Raw genomic sequence first — 17833 nt, 5'->3', positions numbered from 1 at the left:
CCTACTCCCAGAGAGGCAGGGTTCAGACTCAAGTCAAGGCTCGAGGGTCACATCCTGGGATCCTGCCCAGTCCAGGCCCTGTACGCCTTTTGGCTGTTGAGCCCTCTGCTCAAGGTCAGGAAGCAGCCTACTTGCCCAGTATGCCTGCCGGGAGTGTCCAGGACCCCTGTCTCTGGGCCTCTGCTCCTCCCTCCCTGCCCTGCCATAGGTCTCCAAGGCCAAGGAGCCTTTCCACCTCAGGTGTGGCACGTTCGGCAGCCGTGGGTGTCCGGGGGTGAGCAGAAGTGAATCTGGAATCAACACAGCTCCTGCCTGCTGCCCTTGGGTTATCAGAAGCTGAGGAGAATCTGTGCTGAGGCTGGAGCAGACTTCGGTGCCGAGAGGAGCCCTGACACGTCTTCCTCCCCCAGGTCCTAGGAGCTCCCGGCCACCCACTGCCGACCACTGGGTGGGGCACTAAGGCTTGCTCCCAAGAACCCAGCCAGGGTCTAAGGTCCTTCCCCTGCACAGAGGAGGGCAGGGCGGGCAGGGAAGGGGTGGGGCCCTGGTGGAAGTGCCTGGACAGGATGGTCCCTGAGACTCGAGAGCCCTCTCCTCACCATGACAGCTTCAAACTGCCCCTATAGCCTGGCAGATGCCACCAGAGCCTGAAGCTCTGAGCCCAAGTTTCTGCCGTGCCTCTTCATGGATCCGTTTCTGGCCCTCTGAGAAACAGCCCAGCTGTTCAGGCCTGATCAGACAGGGGTCCTGCTCACTGGCGAGCCTCCCCTGCCAGGCCAAGTGCTCCAGACATGGCCAGGAGAGCCTGAGGAGCTACTCTGAGCTGGTACAGTTTAGGAGGTGGCCTTGTCTTCGATGGCTCTCTGCTGTTTTGGGGGATGGGCACAGGGCAGACAGATGCCACTGGTTGAGAAAGAACCCAGGGCCACAGAGCCTGGTGAATGGGGCCTTCTGGGCTCTTGCTCTTGTTCCACCCCAGCAAGGTTCCTGGAGACGGGCTGCCGGCTGTCCCCTTCCTGCTCACCTGCAGCCCGCAGCCTCCATTTCGGACCAGCCAGCGCAGCTCAGCCAGGCCGCCCGTGGCAGCCGCATCGTGTGCCGGTGTGGCCCCGTTGTGGGCCCGCTGGTTACTGGGCAGCTGGGCTCGCTGCACCAGGAACTTGACGCAGTCCAGATGGCCTGTCCGGCTGGCATGGTGCACTAGCCCAGCCCCCAGAGCATCAGTGATGCCTGGGCCCAGGGCGCCAGCCTCCAGCAGCCGCTCCAAGGTGGCCACATCCCCTTCCTTGGCGGCCACTATTGCCTGCCGCTCCTCCATCCTCTGGCCCGGCTCTTGGGGCAGCTCCTGAACAGGCCCAGCGGGGCTTCCTGTTTCAGGCGTGAATGAGGCTGCCGGCTCTGGTTACATGATAAGCAGAGCACAGGGCAGATGGGAGGCGGCAACAGGCTGGTGCAGGGGTGGGGGCAGGCCCAGGGGACCAGCTCTTTCCAAGCCACTCCTACAGTCCCCCAGGGCCAGGTGCCTGGGGCTGCAGAGCGTGGAAGGCACACAGAGTGGGAGAAGGGCTGCCCAGGGTGGGCGCCATCCAGCGAGGGGAAGCCTGGCCCTAGCCCAGACACTGTCCTGCCCAGCAGCTGGAACCTCCTCCTCCTGCCAGGGCCTTCATCTCACCTGCAGTGAGGCAGGAGGAAGCACACCAGGTTTCTCTGCAGGACGAGTCTCAGCATCTAGAGGTGTTTCCAGTTACAGACAGCATGGGCTCCCGAGCACCTGCTGTGCCCTGCCCTGCCAGGCCCCCTGGCACTTCCCAATTCTCCTGGAAGGGTGATTTGCCCCTGGGGCCTAAGTGTCTGTGCTATGTCATCACTACAGACAGGTCCTGCCCTTGGCCGTGACACTCAGTGTGTGTCCAGGTGGTTTTGTGATGGGAGGGTCTCCAAAGTGAGAATGAGGGACTCACAGCCCCTCTCCAGTTTCAGGGGCAGCAGTCTTAATTATGAGCACCTCTTTCCAGATTGTTCTCATCAAGGGTCTAGACATTACATGGGTCTTTGCTGGAGGTCAGGAAAAGTGAGGTCTCTTCCTGGCAGGGCTGTTGGCAGGCACTGGTCGGGATCTACTTTCTAGGGCTCCCAGAAGCAGGATCCCAAGCTGCGTTTCTTAGACTAAAGCACAACTTTAAGATGATAGGTTGGGATGACGTTCCTGCTGTCAGCTCAGACAGACACCCTCGGCCGCTGAGAACGGCACAGGCAGAGGGTAGGCAGAGGACAGGTCACAGACACAGGAAGCCACAGATGTCCAGGTAGGCATGGAAATCTTTAATTAGTTCATTTAATTTCTGATAATCCTTTCCTCAATATCATCCTATAGTTCTTTGGACCTTAAAAGCACATTAAAAATGTTACTCTCTGAAAATTATTCCTATGTAAATATTGGCATTTGATGTGTATGCCATACATTCTGTGAGGATAAACAAATCTTTTGCAAACAGTAAGGAGAGTCAGGGATGACCTGGCCCCCACCTCGGGGTGACCCGGAATTGCACACACTCACAGCAGTGACGCTGGAGTTGAATCCTGAGTAAGAAAGCAGAGGGGGAAGCGGGCACAATGGGGGGCTGGGCAGGGCAGTGGACAGTGGCCCACAGAACCATGAGGGCAGACCATGCTTGTCTGCCAGGAAGGTGTCCCACGGGGACAAGGCATCGTCAGGATGATGGTGGGGCCAGGGAGGCGAGAGCAGCAGCTACCACCCATCTGGGGGTCACTGCACACGGAGGTCAGGGGAGGCCACATCACATGGTGCAGGTGCCATAGTTTCCTATCTTTGACAGCAGCTTACTGGCAGTGGATTTTATCTTTTGGATAAAGCCAGCCTTCGGAGGGCGGGAGTCCTGAGTGCCCAGAGGGACAAGGGGAGAAGCGTTTCCATTTCCACACAGCCTCTGGCAGCGCCATGGGACAGTCCTACGTGGGTGCTGGTGTCCTGGGCCTGTCAGGAGCTGGGCTGGGCAGGACATCTCTGCATCAGCCCACATTCAGGGGAGGAGGCACACGGACGGACACCCCTGTGCCTGGGTACTCCATGACAGCGAGGATCAAAGGAAGTAAGTGTGGCCCTGGCGCAGCTGAGAGGCACAGTCAGACACCGAGCGCTCAGCAACGGGCTTCCTATGGGCGCAGTGACCACGGCCCTGTCCTGGCCACTGAGGGCAAGGGCGGCCCCAGCACTAGGCCTGGCCTTCCAGCCGGGCCACGGCCTGCTTCAGGTCCTGCACAACGAGGTCCACCTCGGCCCTGGTGGTGCTGCGGCCCACGCTGAGCCGGAGCGCGTTCCTGGCCACATCGAAGGGGATGCCACAGCTGAGCAGCACTGGGGACGGCCTGGGGAGGAGGACAGCGTCAGCGGCCCCTGAGGACAGTCTCCTGCTCATGCCACTCAGGGAAGACACACTGCCCTTTACTCTCCGCCAAGCCCCCAGGTCGGGCTGGGTAAACCCCATGCCCACTCCATGGCCTGGCTGTTCCCCCCGCCCCTTGCCCTCAGCGTCATCTGCTAGGGACACCCTGGACCAAGCCCACCCCAGCCACCTGTGGGGAAGGTCTCCCCAGGAGCCTCCCTACAGCCCTCACAGCAGGAGGGTGGTGCTGCCCCTCACGCTGGCTCCCCTTGAGCAGCCCCAGGGCCCCAGGCTTCCCTGTCCCGGACTGACAGAGACTGCAAAGGCCTCGCCCAGGCGCCTGGGCCAAGGCACTGCTCTGCACACACCAGAGCCCGCCAGTGCTCCAGGGCGCAGTGCCTCAAGACCACCAAGGGGCACTGAGGGTCGCCTCATGGGTCGCATACACCAGGACAGTGCCAGCCGAGTGCCCCAGGAACAAGGTCCTCACACGCAGGCCCAGGCGAGGGCTGCCTCTCCTCCCCCAACCTCTCCGTGCACCACACTGAGGACAGTGACAGGACAAGAGTCCATCTGTGTGCTGGGCCCCTGCCTCCTGTCAGCCAAGGACAGAACCAGCCCCTAAGCCACCTCCACAGCTATCCCCACCAGCATCCCCGCCCTGACCCTCGAGGCCCTGGCGGGCTGTGGGGCTCCCCGTCAGTCCAAGCCTTTCCCCACCTCACCACTGCCTCCTGGGGGATACCCTCAGTTCCTGAGCCAGGACACAGAAGCCACCAGAGGGCGGACCCTCCTTCTTGCCTCCTCTCAGGAACCACTGGCACTTGCTCCTCCTGGGCTTGTCCCCGCCTCTGGCCTCAGTGGCCTCATTTGAGAAACGGTTCTCAGCACAGGGCTGTGGTGAGCACCCACAGCAAGGCCGCCTCAGGGCTCCATCGGTGGCAGCCCCTGTGCCTGCCCTCTCACTTGCATCTCTCTGATCTGGAGGCTCTGGACTGCTGCACCCCAGCCTCCTGGCCAGGCCAGCCCTCTGTAGCCCTTCCTGCTGCTGGGTGCTAACCCGATTCCTGTCCTCATCCTCCTCTGCCAGTTGGGGCAGGGCTGCTTCTCTAGTACTGTCCCACTAGCTCCAGACCTGAATGGCCACTTGTGGCCACCACAGGGCTGCTCTCCTGAAAGTCTGGGCTCTTCATGCAGCTCCGCTTACCTACAAGCACCACAGCCACAGCAAGCCAGGGATGGGCCTTCTCCCTGCAGGACTGCTGCTCAGGTGACCAGAGCCCTCAGTCCCCTCTGCCTCCACCCGAGCACTGGATGTGGCCACGAGCACTCACCGGTCCCCTTGGTCTGAGTGGCAGGAAGCCCCCACACTGGCCAGCAGCGTCCGGCACTGTGCAAGCACCACATAGCCTGCAAAGACAGCACGCGCCTGAGACCCAGGGCTTGTGCCACCCCTCCCCACTCCTCCCACTCCTCCCCCCTCAGGCCTGGTCCCTCCAGGCAATTTAGCAGCACCCAGTGAAAACACTTCCCCTCTCTCCTGGCTGCAGAAGGGCAGGCTCCTGCCCCATCAGCCTGGCTTTGGAAATGGCCTTTCACACCCTCACCTCCAGGACCCCTGGGATTCTGACCTCACTTTACGGCTTGTTGCTGGGTTGTCACCTGTTCACCTCCTTTCTGGGCAGAAGCACCTGGGAGCCCCTTGATGAGGTGGCAGGTGCCTCCCTCTGTTCCACAGCATGGGACTTCAGAGCCACCGGCTACTGGGTGGCTGCAGGAGAGTCGCTGCACAAAGTGCCCCAGAGGTGGCCAGGAACAGCACTCTCCCTGGTAAGGGGTGTGGCAGAGGGTGAGTGGCCTCCTGCGTCCTTGCTTGTGGGAATGACAAGTTCTCAGTCATGCTGCCACACTGATGGCACCCAGAGGAGTCTGCGAGTCCAACAGGAGGGCCAGTTTCCCTGTGTGATCCACGGAGACCCACAGCCCTTCTGTGAAGTCCAACTCAGTGTGCAGGTGTGATCGGGTATGCTCTCTGGGCCACCATACCCCCTACCCATGAAACATGGCAGGTCAGGCCCTGGACTGGGACCTCAGGGAATTGAGGCCAGGATGTACACACCTCTGGGAGGCAGGGACACTACCTGCTTCCTGGCTGGGGGAGAAGGTCACAGGAATAAACAAATCCCATAGATGGGCACTTTGCCCTCACTTAGCCAGGTGTTAAAAATGACTGCCTCTATTTTCTCTTCCTCTCAAATTATTCTATAAAATTGCTAACAAAACAGACGAGCTTTCTTAGCAATGGATGATTTTATTTGCTTCCCTAACAGCTAATGGCTGATGTGAGAACTGAGAGTATCCACACCCAGTGTTCCTAAAATGCACAAGGTCAGCAACGAAGCTGCCAATGTCTGGAGCCATAGGAAGCCACCAACCAGCTGACCCAGGGGACAGGCTGGTTCTCAGAGCCTGGCCCCGTGATAGTCACACCCCTGGCAATCTGCTAACAGCTCGAGCTGCTGTACCCAGGCACACAGCAAGAGGGGAGACACTGTCCTGGATCCAAATCCATGTGGCCCCACTGTGCGGGAGCAACACACATCAAGAGGGCCAGGGCAAGACAGGTAGTCACCTTGAAGCTGGTGTCCCTGGATGGAAAAGTTACAGGTGTTGGGAAGACGTTCGACTCCTGGAAACCGGCTGTTCAAATGAATTCTCTTACCAAATTCAGCCTGAAAGAAAAAGGAATCTAGCATTTGGTGATGGCTTTAAAGACTCCTCCACGGCAGCAGCTGTCTCAGCGAGTGACCACTCACCTCACTGGGGACCACCACCGTGAGACCTGAGGGTCTGATCCCGGCTCAGAGCACCTGCCTAGCACACGCAGGGCCTTGGGTTCCATCCCCAGGACCACAGGGGAGGCAAGACAAAGGGCAGTCCACGGGAAGCCAAGGTGGACACCACACTACTCTGAGCACGTGTGAGTGCCTCTGCCTAAGGACAGTCTGCTTGGCCAGGGTCCTTCTTTGGGGACCTCTGCTTGGAGCTCGCTTTCTGCTTCTGAGTCCTCTCTCGTGTGACCTGCTATGCTCCCCTCCCGCAGCCCCCGGCACTGTGCGTGGCCCCACTCGCCTGCAGTCTCTCCTCCAGGTAGTCGCGGATGTCTCTCATGTGCGCCTCGTAAGCTTCGCAGTTCTCAGTCACCATCTCAGCAGCCTGGAGACACAGACAGGTGACACTGAGGAGAAGCCCAGTCATTGCAAAGCCAAGGACAGCAGGAAGGCTTAAAGAGCCCAGCGACACCTCCCAGCCCAAGGGCACAGATCAGCTCCACAGTGCCCACCACGCTGGCCTCCTGAGAGGGTGCTGCTCCACACTCTCCATAGCCGCCCCCTGCTGGTGCCAGGCACCATACGCCCCAGCAGACAGGTCACGAAGGGTCCCAACCCCAAGGAATGTGTGTTCCTGAGAGGAACAGAACGGGAAAGACCTGTGTGGAGGCAACCCAGGAGTGACCGCGCAGCCTTTGGGGTGGACGGAGATGGCTGTGAGGGCAGCACCCCAGCCACAGCCCCGTGGGGAGCAGGAGTGTGCCCTAAGTTAGGAGGGCTGTTGTGCCAAAGGAGAGGGCAGCAGTGGACAAGGGGACAGGCTTCACGGGCCCCTAAGAGCTGGATCCAGTGAAGTGCTGCAGACAAATGCCGTCACCGGGGCAGAGGCGAGGTGACCTGGCCGATGGCCACATCTCTCCTGCTGCTGTGCAGGGATGGCAGGCAGGACCTGGCCCAGGGCCGGGGGCCATGAGATTAGACCAGGGCAGCACTGGATGTTCTGTTTGTTAGATGCGGGAGATGAGGACAGGAAAGGCCCAAGGGGTCTCCCAGGCTTTTAAAGTGAGGATGGGGATGGCAGGAGGTGCCTCATGGTGAGAGGGAACAGGAGGGACCCAGGAAGATTTTGGACCCTGAGAAAATGTGCAGCAAGCAGCAGGGGACCTGGGTGTCCCTGGAGAAAGGTGAGGACCTGCCCTGAGCTATGGTCATCGGGCAGGTGAGGCCCACCAGGGCAGGTGTGGAGTGGACCCGACAGCAGACAATGCAGGGGGCGGGGCCGTGGTGTGGTGTCACTGGCCGGGGGTGGTGTCATGCTGCCCAGGGCCTGGGGACAGCCCTGTGGCTGGAACAACACAGCAGAGGCCACCATTCCTTCAGCAAGGCACAGGGAAGAGGAGCAAGAAGCTGCGTGTCGTGAGGAGGAGAGGCTGGCAGAGTGGAGGCTGCTCCCAGGACCCTGCTGGCCAGGCGAGCGGAGGCCAGACCCTGGATAAGACCCTGGATAAGTGAGATGGAGCCAAGACCGAGCTGGGCACCTCTGCAGCTGCGGGTGCAATGAACCTTAAGCGTGAGGTCACAGGCTGGGGGGCCACGAGCTGAGGCTTCACATAGGGAGCCACCACACCCAGGGCTTGAGGAACTCTCGGGTGACCCTGTGATCTGACCCGGGCACTTCTCAGCCACAGGCCTCCCTGCGTCACTGGGATCAACGAGCAGGTGCCAGACCTCCAGCGCTTACTCCTCCCGCCAACAGCTGTGGTTACCATAGCACAACACCAGGAAGGGCAGGACCTGGCGGCCGGGTGCAGCTCAAAGGTGGGCACTTGCCTGCTGTGTGTGGAGCTTGGAGTCAACCCCAGCATTACAGACACATCTTACAATTTTTTTTAAAAAAGATGAATGCTGGATGTGGTGGTACACACCTGTGATCCCAGTGACTCAGAGGCTGGGCTGGAGGATCTCCAGGTGAAGGTCAACCTCAACAATTCGGTGAGGCCCTAAGCAATGTAGTGCCTCAAAATAAAAATAAAAAGGCTGGGACTGGGGCTCAGTAGTTAGGCACTCCTGGGTTCAATCCCCATGGCCAAAAAAGAAGAAAAAAATGATGACTTTGAGTATTCTGAGTTACAGCCAATTCTTTTACTCTTCCCGACCTTTTCTTCTGTCTGGGGATAATGAGGCAGACAGGCAGGGAAAGGCAAGACACACAAATAATCTAAAATGCAGGGGACACACGGTAGGATAAGGGGACAGAGGGGCAGTGAGGGGATGTGGCTCAAGGAGGGCTGCTCAAAGTGGCAGCTGGGCAGAGCCTCAGTGCAGTGAGGGACAACCATACACCTGCCGGACAGGTAAACCGGGGCCTCACTGTTGGTGGCAAGGACATCATTGCTATATCAGAAGAACTTTTTGAAACACTAAGCAGGCTAGGCATGGTGGTGCACACCTGTAATTCCAGATACTCGGGAGGCTGAGATAGAGGATCGCAAGTTTGACTCAGCAAAGACCTGAGCAACTCAGTGAGACCCTGTCTCAAAATAAAAAATAAAAAGGGTTGGGGATGTGGCTCAGTGGTTAAGTGCCCCTAGTTTAATCCCTTGAACCAAACCAAACCAAAACAAACAAAAACCCCTAAGCAGGTGCAGCCCACCCTACAGATCTCCAAAGGTACAGTTCTCCAGGCTGAGGAATGAAATCTAGGCTTTTTCTTATCAGTCCATTCATGGGGTCCTGAACCTCATCCCCCTGAAGCCTTGGTTCCAAACACTGCTGAGGTGACGGCAGTATGACCCCTCTGGCCAAGGGCACCAGGCTTACCTTGCCGAGGCCGGCGATCATGGGAGTGTTCTCTGTCCTGTAGGAGATAAGAGATCATGCAGGATCAGCCAAAGTCCTGGGAAGGAGTCCTTCTCCAAGAACATCATCGAATTCAAACAAAACCAAAATGATCTTCCTAAACATGGGCCACATGGGCGCTCAGTGCCAGTAACAGGCTCCAGCCCCCAGGCCAAGTTCCCACTTATCCTGCCCACACAGACCACCGTAGGCACTGAGCCAACTGGGCGGGTGTGCGTGCGCAGGATCGGGGCAGGGGCCCGAGGAGCAGTGGCTCGCATGTCAGAATCAGAACTCTACCCTTCTTGCAAGAAAAACAGAACATCATACTTTTCTTAATTTAAAGTTTTGTCCCTAACCCTTTGCGGCAGGCTGCTGCTGGCCTGCCGACACGGTGCGCCCTGCATCCACAGCGCCTGTGTCTGGGTAGGTGTGTGGCGATGGCATCTCATACGGCTTTGATAGGCATCTGAAGTTACTGAAGCCTTGACCACCACTCGTTACTAAGGCCTTGACCATCTTTTCATGGGCTTCTTTGCTGTGTGTCCTCTGGGGAAATGTCCTTTTAGGTCTTCCGTCCATTTTCCATTGCTTTTTGCTGTAGAGTCTGGTAAGTGATTTATGGACTCTGGATACTAGTGCTCTGTCAGATCAGTTCATTTGAAAAGACATTCTGAAGCACACTGACTTTTGGCCTCTTAATAAGGTCTTTCACAAAGAAAACCATGAAATATTTTTACTCTTCCTAATCCTTTTCTTTTCCTGAGCATTCTTAAATTTTTGTAAAGTCCAATTTATATAAACTTTCTCTTATGGGTACTTTTGTTGCTGTCAAGCCCAAGAATCTTCTGCCTAGCCTAGATCCTGATTTTCATGTTTTTTTCCTTAAAGTTTTATCTATATATAAATATAATATATATTATGGCAAAATGATGTCTAAATTATTATTTTTTCTTTTGCATGGTATTGGTGACTGAACCCAGGGCCTGATGCTTGCTAGGTAAGCCCTCTACCACTGAGCTTTTTTTTTTTTTTAATAATTTTGAGTGAGGGTCTAAGTTGCCCAGGCTGGCCTCAAATTTGCTACCCTCCTGCCTCAGCCTCCCAAGTGTCTGGGAGGTATGTGCTACCACATCACCTGGCTTAAAAGTTTTATATCTTTATGTTACATTTCACCATCTATTTTGAGTTGATATTTCGTCAGGTGTGAGGCTTAGGTCAAGGTTCATTTGTTGCCTGTGGACGCCTAATTGTTTTGACACTATTTGTTTTTGAAAAGGTGTATTTCCTACATTAAACTGTGTGTGTTTGTCATAGATCACTTAGAGCTGGCTGCAGTGGCATACACCTGTCATTCTAGCAATTTGGGAGGCTGAAACAGGAGGATGGCAAGTTTGAGGCCAGTCTAGACAACTTAGCAGGACAGTGTGTCAAAATAAAAAAAATAAATAAAAGGGCTGGGGATGTAGCTCAGTAAACCTCTGGGTTTGATCTCCAGGACAAACAACTATAAACCTCCCGTGGCACCCGTGTGACTGTCTCTTCTCTGTTCTGATCGACTTTCTGCCGTGCTCATGAAAGCTGTTCTGACACTATTTGTTGAGAAGCTGTATTCCCTTGTCTATCAAGCTGGGTAGAACTGACATCTTCACTAGGTTGCATCTTCCCAAAGAAACATGGCGCGTCTCTGTTCTTTACATTTTCTTTGGTATCTTTCATCCTCCCCCAAGTCCTATAAACTTTGTTAGACATATATCTGAATATATTTTATCGTACATGGTATTTTAAAATTTAAAAACAGATTTTTAAAATGGACGTCTTGTGCCCTGTGATTTAGCTGTGTTAATTCTGGAAGTTTTCTAGTCCCTTTCTCAGGATTTTCTACATAATCCTGTGACATGATTGGGAACAGTTTTGCCTCTTCCTTTCTGGTCTGTTCATCTTTGACTTCTTTTTCTTGCACTGATGAGAACTTCCCGTGCTAGTTGAGTCAGCAGCAGGTGTCACTGCTCTGCTCCCAGGCATGGGAATGGACATCAGGTTTGGGTGCTGGATTATGACAAAAGTTTTTTCTGCATAAAATATGACCATGTTATTTTTATTTCCCCATCCCACGTTAACGTGGTGGGTTGCACTGGTTGGGTTTGGACACGAAAGCTGCCGTAGGGCTCTGGCATAACCTTGTCTTGGTCACAATCCAGGACTCTGTCTGTGCACTGCTGAGCCCTACTTGTTAACGTTTTGTCAAAGGTTTGTACACATGAATTCACAAGAGATCAAGGTCTGTAGTCTTGTTATGTTGTGTACTGTTTTGGGTCTTGGTATCCAGGTAATGCTAGCTTCGGAAAATGAATTGGGAAGTGTTCCTTCTTTTATTTTCTGGAAGACAGTATATTAAAATGGTATTAGTTCTTCTTTAAACATTTGGTAGAATTCTCTGGTAAACCATGTGGGCCTACAGATTTCCTGTTTTGTCGTGTAGCCTTTGTAGATTCCCAAGCAGTTACAGAGCGACCTGAATGACCTACTTCACCGTGAGCGCGGGTGGACCTAGTCTGTGAGGAGGCGGTCGGTGTCTGCGCTGTCAGCGTCCCTGTGCAGGGCTGTCTGCGGCGTCCCTCACTGTCCGTTGGTGCGGGGGGCTGTGGTGAGGCCTCTACTCCATTCCTTTTGCCTTTCTTAGTCTTGCTGGAGGTTTGCCATTCTTTTGCTTTTTATTTTCGAAGAGCTAGCTTCCTGTCTCCCTGACCTGCTTTCTCGTCACTGTCTTCAGTTTCAGGGATTTCTCTCCTTTACCTCCTTCTTCCGCCTGCTCTTGGTCCTGCTGCTCGGGTGGGAGCCTGGGCTGCCGACTGGAGGTTCTCCCTCTCATCCTCGCGTGCCTCAGCACCACCACTGGCCTCTCAGCCCTGCTTCAGCTGTGTCCTGCAAGTTTTCTGTTTTGGTACCAGGGATTGAACCCAGGGGCACTCAGCCACTGAGCCACACCCCAGCCCTATCTTGTGTTTTATTTAGAGACAGGGTCTCACTGAGTTGCTTAGTGCTTCACTTTTGCTGAGGCTGGCTTTGAACTCGCAACCTCCTGCCTCAGCCTCCCGAGCCACTGGGATTACAGGCGTGCGCCCGGCTCTTCAGTTTTTGCTTGACGTTTTGCAGCCTGTCATCCAGCCCCCAGATTCCAATCGCTGTCTTCTTGGTGGACTGACCCCTTCATTGTACATCCTCCCTGTCTCTGGTCACTTTCTTTGCTCTGGAGCCTACAGTACTGGACAGCCACCTGCTGTCCTTGGACTCTTTACCTAATAACCCTTTCACCCTTTACTTTCCGGCTGCCTATTGCTATATTGGTGTGAGTTTAACAGGTGTATTTCACATCTGCATTAACCCGGTCACTCATGTGCTAGGGCTTCAGCCCACCCTTTCACTTGGTCTGTCCCCCCTCTTCCCTTTTTTGCAGGGCTGGGGAGCACACTCGGGCCTCACTCTTCTGCCCCAGTGCTCCACCCCTGAGCCACATCTCCAGCCCCATTTAAAAAATTATTTTCTTTTCCTTGTCCTCCTGTGGGCACTTAACATTTTTTAAAATTGGATTTTTGCTGTTATCTCTCCATCTCTCGGTAGTGTTCTCAGTGGCTGAAAACCACGTTGGTAAGACTTGTCAGTCTACTGGTGTTGTCATCTTACCAGTTCAAATGAAGTAGAGACACTCTGCTTTTTGTCTTTATGTAATTATCTTAAACCTTTTCTCCATATGCATTTACAACCATGAGAAATCGCTATGACTTTTACTGAAGCCATCACACACCACGTAGAAGAGGCCAGAGGAGAAGGAACGCGACTGGCCTGTGGGGATGTTCTTCTCCTGCACCTGCCTGATTCCCCTACGCACCTGCCGCTCTCTTCCCTGGGCGTGAGGTTCTGAGCAGACAGTTCTGAGCACCTGAAAAATATTGTCCACTTTCTTCTGCCTCCGCGGCTCCTGGGAGAAGCCCACTGCCCCTCAGATGTGCTTCTCCTAACAGGGAGCTGTCATTGTGCTCTGACTGCTTCCAGGTGTTTCTGTCTTTCCTTTTTAGAAGCTTACTCACGTGCCTTGGTGGGTGAGTCTCCTGGGGCTCACCCTATTGGGTGCTTTCCAGCAGCCTGAGTCTGTGCCTGTCTTTGGCGAACGTAAGAAATTCTTTGGACATGACTACCTCAAGTTACTTTCCCAGCCCTGTTGACTTTTCTTCCCCGTGATAAAATAAACGTTTATCACTTGGTGGAGTCTCCAGGGTATCCGGGGCTTCACCTGCTGTTTCTCCCAGTCTATTTTCTCTCTCCTCCAGTTTGTGATCCTCTCCTTTGTCCCCCTGTTCTATGGCTGAATGCATCAACCTGAGGTTTTTATTTGGGTTACTGCAGTTTTTAGTTCCAAAATTTCCATTTTGGTTCTTCTTTACGTCTTTCTCTTTCGTCTACTTCATCTGCTCAAGGGTGTCCATGATTTCTCACTGGAGCATTTTTACTGTGTCTGCTATAAATATTTGTTGGGTGATTCTAATACTTTTGTCATCTCAGTGGTGGAATCTATCCATTGTCTTTTCATACAATTTAAGATCTTTCTGGTTCTTGGCATGATGAATGATTTTCAAATGAAACCTGGACATTTCTATATATGAAAGAGTCTCAATTTCATTTTGAGACTCTGCTAGTCAAGGGAAGGAGTGGCTGCCTGTCACTGCCGGGTAGAGGTGGAGGCCCAGGTCCTTTGCGTGGCCTGTGCTGACACCCAGACAAAAGACACTTGCTACTGATGTATGGGTGGAGGTCCAGGGTCCCACACTGTCTCTCCAGCACCACAGAGAAAGGGCCTCGTTACTGGTGGGAGGGGTCAGATCCTGGCTCCCTGCCGGCCCTCCCCGACACACTGTGGGCTGGGGGCTTCTTGGCTCGGCAGTGTGAGTGGCAGTCTGGCTTCCTCACACACTCTGCTAGTGTGAGCTGGGGAGGGCAGGTTTCTCTGTGATGCTTGGCTAGAGTGAAACAGGCACGGTTTCAGTTTTCTCTTCTTTCTAGAAAGCAGACCTAGAGGGGGCATGTTTCTTCTGATGGCCAGCTTTTCAGCTCTAAGTGTGGGATATACGAGGCAAAAAGGAAGCCCAGGGAACCCATCACGTTGTTCTCTTTCTCTCTCGTTATGAAGCTTCTAACGAAGTGTGTGCTGGCACCAACTGATTCCCTGGTACAACGTCACCAAACATAATCAGACACAGCAGCCACCAGCCAGGAAACCAGGGCACCTCTTTGTGGCCCGCTAACCCAATCCCCACAGTGAGGAGAGGAGCCGCACTTCCCATCCACAAGGGCCAGGCAGCGTCTCCTTAGTGGCTGGGCCAAGATAACAAGGGGAAGTGGATGCTTTGAAGCAGCTAAGAGAAAGAGCTGGGCTTGGTGGTGCCTGCCTAGGATGCCAGAAGTCAGGAAGCTGAGGCAAGGGGGTCGCAACTTTGAGGCGAAGGTCAGCAACTTAGGAGGCCCTCTCTCAAATAAAATAAAAGTAAAAAGACCTGGGGATGTAGCTCAGTGGTAGAGCACCCCAGGTTCAATCCCCAGAACCAAAAAATAAAAAAGGAAAAGAGACGAGACACTTCCTTCATGTTCTCTGAATCATCCCTGAGCAGTGCTCCAAGTACCAGTCGGTGACTACCGCCACCCGGATCCCACAGTGACGTGGACAGTGCTAGAGCAGAGCTTCCAAGAGACAGAGACGTGGCAAAATGCCACTGCTCTACGGACGAAGGCACAGCAGCAGCTCGGAGATGTGGCCGACCTCCTACCTTACCCTGGCCTGAAGTTGCGCTCCTGTCCACCTCCAAACAGCATAGGGTGCAGCGGGGTCAGTTTACCGAGCCCTCGGACGTAAAGTGCTCCGATCCTGGGGCCGTAGAACTGGAAGGAAAAGGCAGTCTTTCACCCAGTGAGCACCACCCAGGGCGTGCACCGTCCTGTGGCTTCGTGGTGGCCCTGTGGCTTTGTGGTGGCCCCGTGGCTGTGCTGCCACCACTTCTAACATGCCCTTGGGGACAGGGCAGAGCCCCAGCCTGAAAGGCAGGGTGGACCTCCCTGCACTTCACACCAGAGTTTGTAAAAGGAGACTAGCAACTGGAACTGGAGATCACCACTGGCTTTCCCTGCACAGGACTCCGCATCTTCAAGTAAGAGGCGCCAGGTTGAAAGTGCCCTGTTTGGCTGCGTACGCACTGCTCTGGGGAGGACAGCAGCGCTTCAGGTCCTCGTCAGCGCTGGGAAGACAAGACCCCCAGGGCCTTCACTATGAACTCTTCCCCACGCTCCACCTCAAAGACAAGAATGCTGAGGTGAACCTTCATGGGCAGCAGCCACATTTTAATCGGATTAGAGAAAGCTGCAGGGTTTCCAGCCCCACATCTGAGCTGGGAGTCCTACATGAGGGTGCATGAAGACCTCAGAGCTGCTACCTCCTGCCCCTGCTCCCACAGGCTGGGATACCTGTCATTTGTGTCATGGCACTTGCCAAATGGCATCTTAGGGAAAGATGGCACTCCCTTCTTAAAATCCCTGAGGACGGAGACCATGAGCTGCTCGTCACAGCAAGTGAATAACCCACACACAGTGCTGTGGGCTCTGCTGCACGGTGGGCCTCTAAATCAACAGGGAACCTCCCCCAGGAGAGGGGGGCGGCCTCAGCCGTACCTTGTGCCCCACGATCGTCAAGAAGTCCACACCTAGGTCCTCGACGTCCACGCGTCTTTTCCCCAGCGCCTGGGCAGCATCTGTGTGCACCAGAATGCGCGGCAGGCCGGAAGCTGCCCGCCTCTGGTTCAGGGCTTTGATGCGCTGGCTGATTTCAGGCACAGGCTGCAGGGGGAGGCAGACAGCTGATTATGGGGCTTTGAGACAACAGAGACCAGAGAAAGAAGTGAGTCGAGGAGCACAGACAGTTGTGAAATGAAAGAATGGCCAAGCCTAGACGCAGGAGAACACCATCGGCCTGGGCACCTTCCCCCGGGACTCCCTTAGGAGGGGAGTGGGTGGCTCACCATGACAACGCCAGTCTCATTATTGGCCAGCATGATGGTCACAAGGCACGTGGTTGGGCGGACAGCTGCCAGGATGTCGTCAACCTCTGCCTGCCCGTTCACCTGGGACACCGGGACGAAGGTGACCTCTGAAGTACAGAGCACAGTACCAAGGGTGACCATCATGAAGGCTGCATGATTTCCAAAGTTATAAAAGTCACTTATTGTCAAAGTTCAGACAGCTAAAAAGAAGGAATAAGAGCCACTGTCGGCTGTGGAGACGCTCTCGTCTAAGGTTCTCTGAAATCAACAGACTCGGCTGGTAAGAAATCACGAGGGAAGGGTGATAGCTCCTGGCAGCACAAGCTAAGCCACAGGCCAACTAGACGACCTGACAGACTAGGAAACAGAGCTAAAAGCCCTCCCAGTGCCAACACAAATTTCAAAGACTACAAAGAATCAAAATTGCAGCCAGGTGCAGTGGTGCACACCTGTAACCCTGAAACTTTGGAGGCTGAGGCAAGAGGATCACAAGTTTGAGACCAGCCTCAGCCACAAGGCCTTTAGTGAAGCCCTGTCACAAACTAAAAAGTGAAAAATGGCTGGGGGCCAGGTGCGGTGGCACACGCATGTGAAATCAGCTGCTCAGGAGCCTGAGGCAGGCAGATTGCGAGTTCAAAGCCAGCCTCAGCAATAGTGAGACAGTAAACAACTCAGTGAGACCCTGTCTCTAAATAAAATACAAAATAGGGCTGGGGATGGGCTCAGTGGTCGAGTGCCCCTGAGTTCAATCCCTGGTACCAAAAAAAAAAAGTCTAGGATGGCTGTGCCCCTGCCCAGGGCTGGGCCTGAGCTGTGAAGCAGTAACTGCACGGTGTGGGGAAGAGGACTTTGCAGGAAGCTCGCTGAGCCACACCAGCAACAGGAGTGACAACGGGAGCGAGCATCCAGAGCCGCCTAACATGTGACCTATAGTACACGGTCTCCAACAAACAGCAGGGTGTGGGGACGCAGGCGAGAGAGGAGGGAAGGAACAGAAACCGCCTGCGCCCATGCTTGAGGAAGTGGAAACCTGGTGCAGGCAATGTCTCACCAGCCAGAGAAGGGCAAGACCAGGCCCACATCCTGAGAGAAGCTGTGGGAACTCGGCAGCTGACAGACGCACCAGAGGGGTTCAAGGGCAGATCCGTGTAACTGGCAGAAAAATAACCAGGGAACTCGAAGACGGGTTGATTACACCACGAACATCAGAAAAAAAGGAAGAAAAAGTGAACACAGCCACAGAAACTGTGGAACACAAGACTGCCTGTGTCGCCGGCTCGCCATCACCGAGACAAGATACCCCACAAGAACAACTAGAGGAGGAAAAGTCGACGAGGAAAGCTGTTCGCTCATGGCCCCTGGGAGACAGGGAGAGAGAGGGAGGGCCAGGGACAATACATCATCCCCAAAGGCATGTCCCAGTGACCACCTTCCTCCAGCCATGCCCCATCTGCCTGTAGTTACCACCAAGAGTCCAAATTTAACCCACCAAATGGATTAATCCACGGGTAGGCTCAGTTTTCGTCACTGCCTTAAGCCTCGTCTTGGAACCTTTGGGCATTAGAAATCATGCTTTCAAAACACGAGCTTCTGCTGGGCCAGTGGCACATGCCTGTAATCCCGTGACTTGGACTTGCAATCCTCCTGCCTCAGCCTCCCAAGTCGCTGGGGTTACAGG

At 54.7% G+C, this 17833-nt stretch overlaps 2 protein-coding genes across 3 annotated transcripts in view; both read right to left on the bottom strand.

The window, feature by feature from the left end:
* The window catches only part of Espnl (espin like), a 31206-nt gene extending 29044 nt beyond the window's left edge, over positions 1-2162 (bottom strand). The window contains exon 1 of the mRNA XM_015481650.2: positions 1025-2162. Within this exon, the coding sequence (XP_015337136.1) occupies positions 1025-1318 (294 nt within the window). The 5' untranslated portion in view covers positions 1319-2162. The remainder of the gene's footprint in view (positions 1-1024) is intronic.
* A 139-nt stretch (positions 2163-2301) lies between these two features.
* Scly (selenocysteine lyase) overlaps positions 2302-17833 on the bottom strand; it is a 28998-nt gene continuing 13466 nt past the window's right edge. For both annotated transcript variants that reach the window (XM_048808854.1, XM_048808853.1), the window contains 8 exons: positions 16135-16262; positions 15788-15952; positions 14898-15004; positions 9056-9092; positions 6537-6620; positions 6037-6136; positions 4739-4814; positions 2302-3387 (listed from right to left, as the gene is read on the bottom strand). In XM_048808854.1, coding sequence (XP_048664811.1) covers positions 3234-3387; positions 4739-4814; positions 6037-6136; positions 6537-6620; positions 9056-9092; positions 14898-15004; positions 15788-15952; positions 16135-16262 — 851 coding nt within the window. In that variant the 3' untranslated portion in view covers positions 2302-3233. The remainder of the gene's footprint in view (positions 3388-4738; positions 4815-6036; positions 6137-6536; positions 6621-9055; positions 9093-14897; positions 15005-15787; positions 15953-16134; positions 16263-17833) is intronic.

The sequence above is a fragment of the Marmota marmota genome, unplaced genomic scaffold (assembly GCF_001458135.2).
Source record: "Marmota marmota marmota unplaced genomic scaffold, marMar, whole genome shotgun sequence".
Lineage (NCBI taxonomy): Eukaryota > Metazoa > Chordata > Mammalia > Rodentia > Sciuridae > Marmota > Marmota marmota.
The sequence above is the reverse complement of the archived record's forward strand: the minus strand, read 5'-3'. Positions and strand labels throughout refer to the sequence as shown.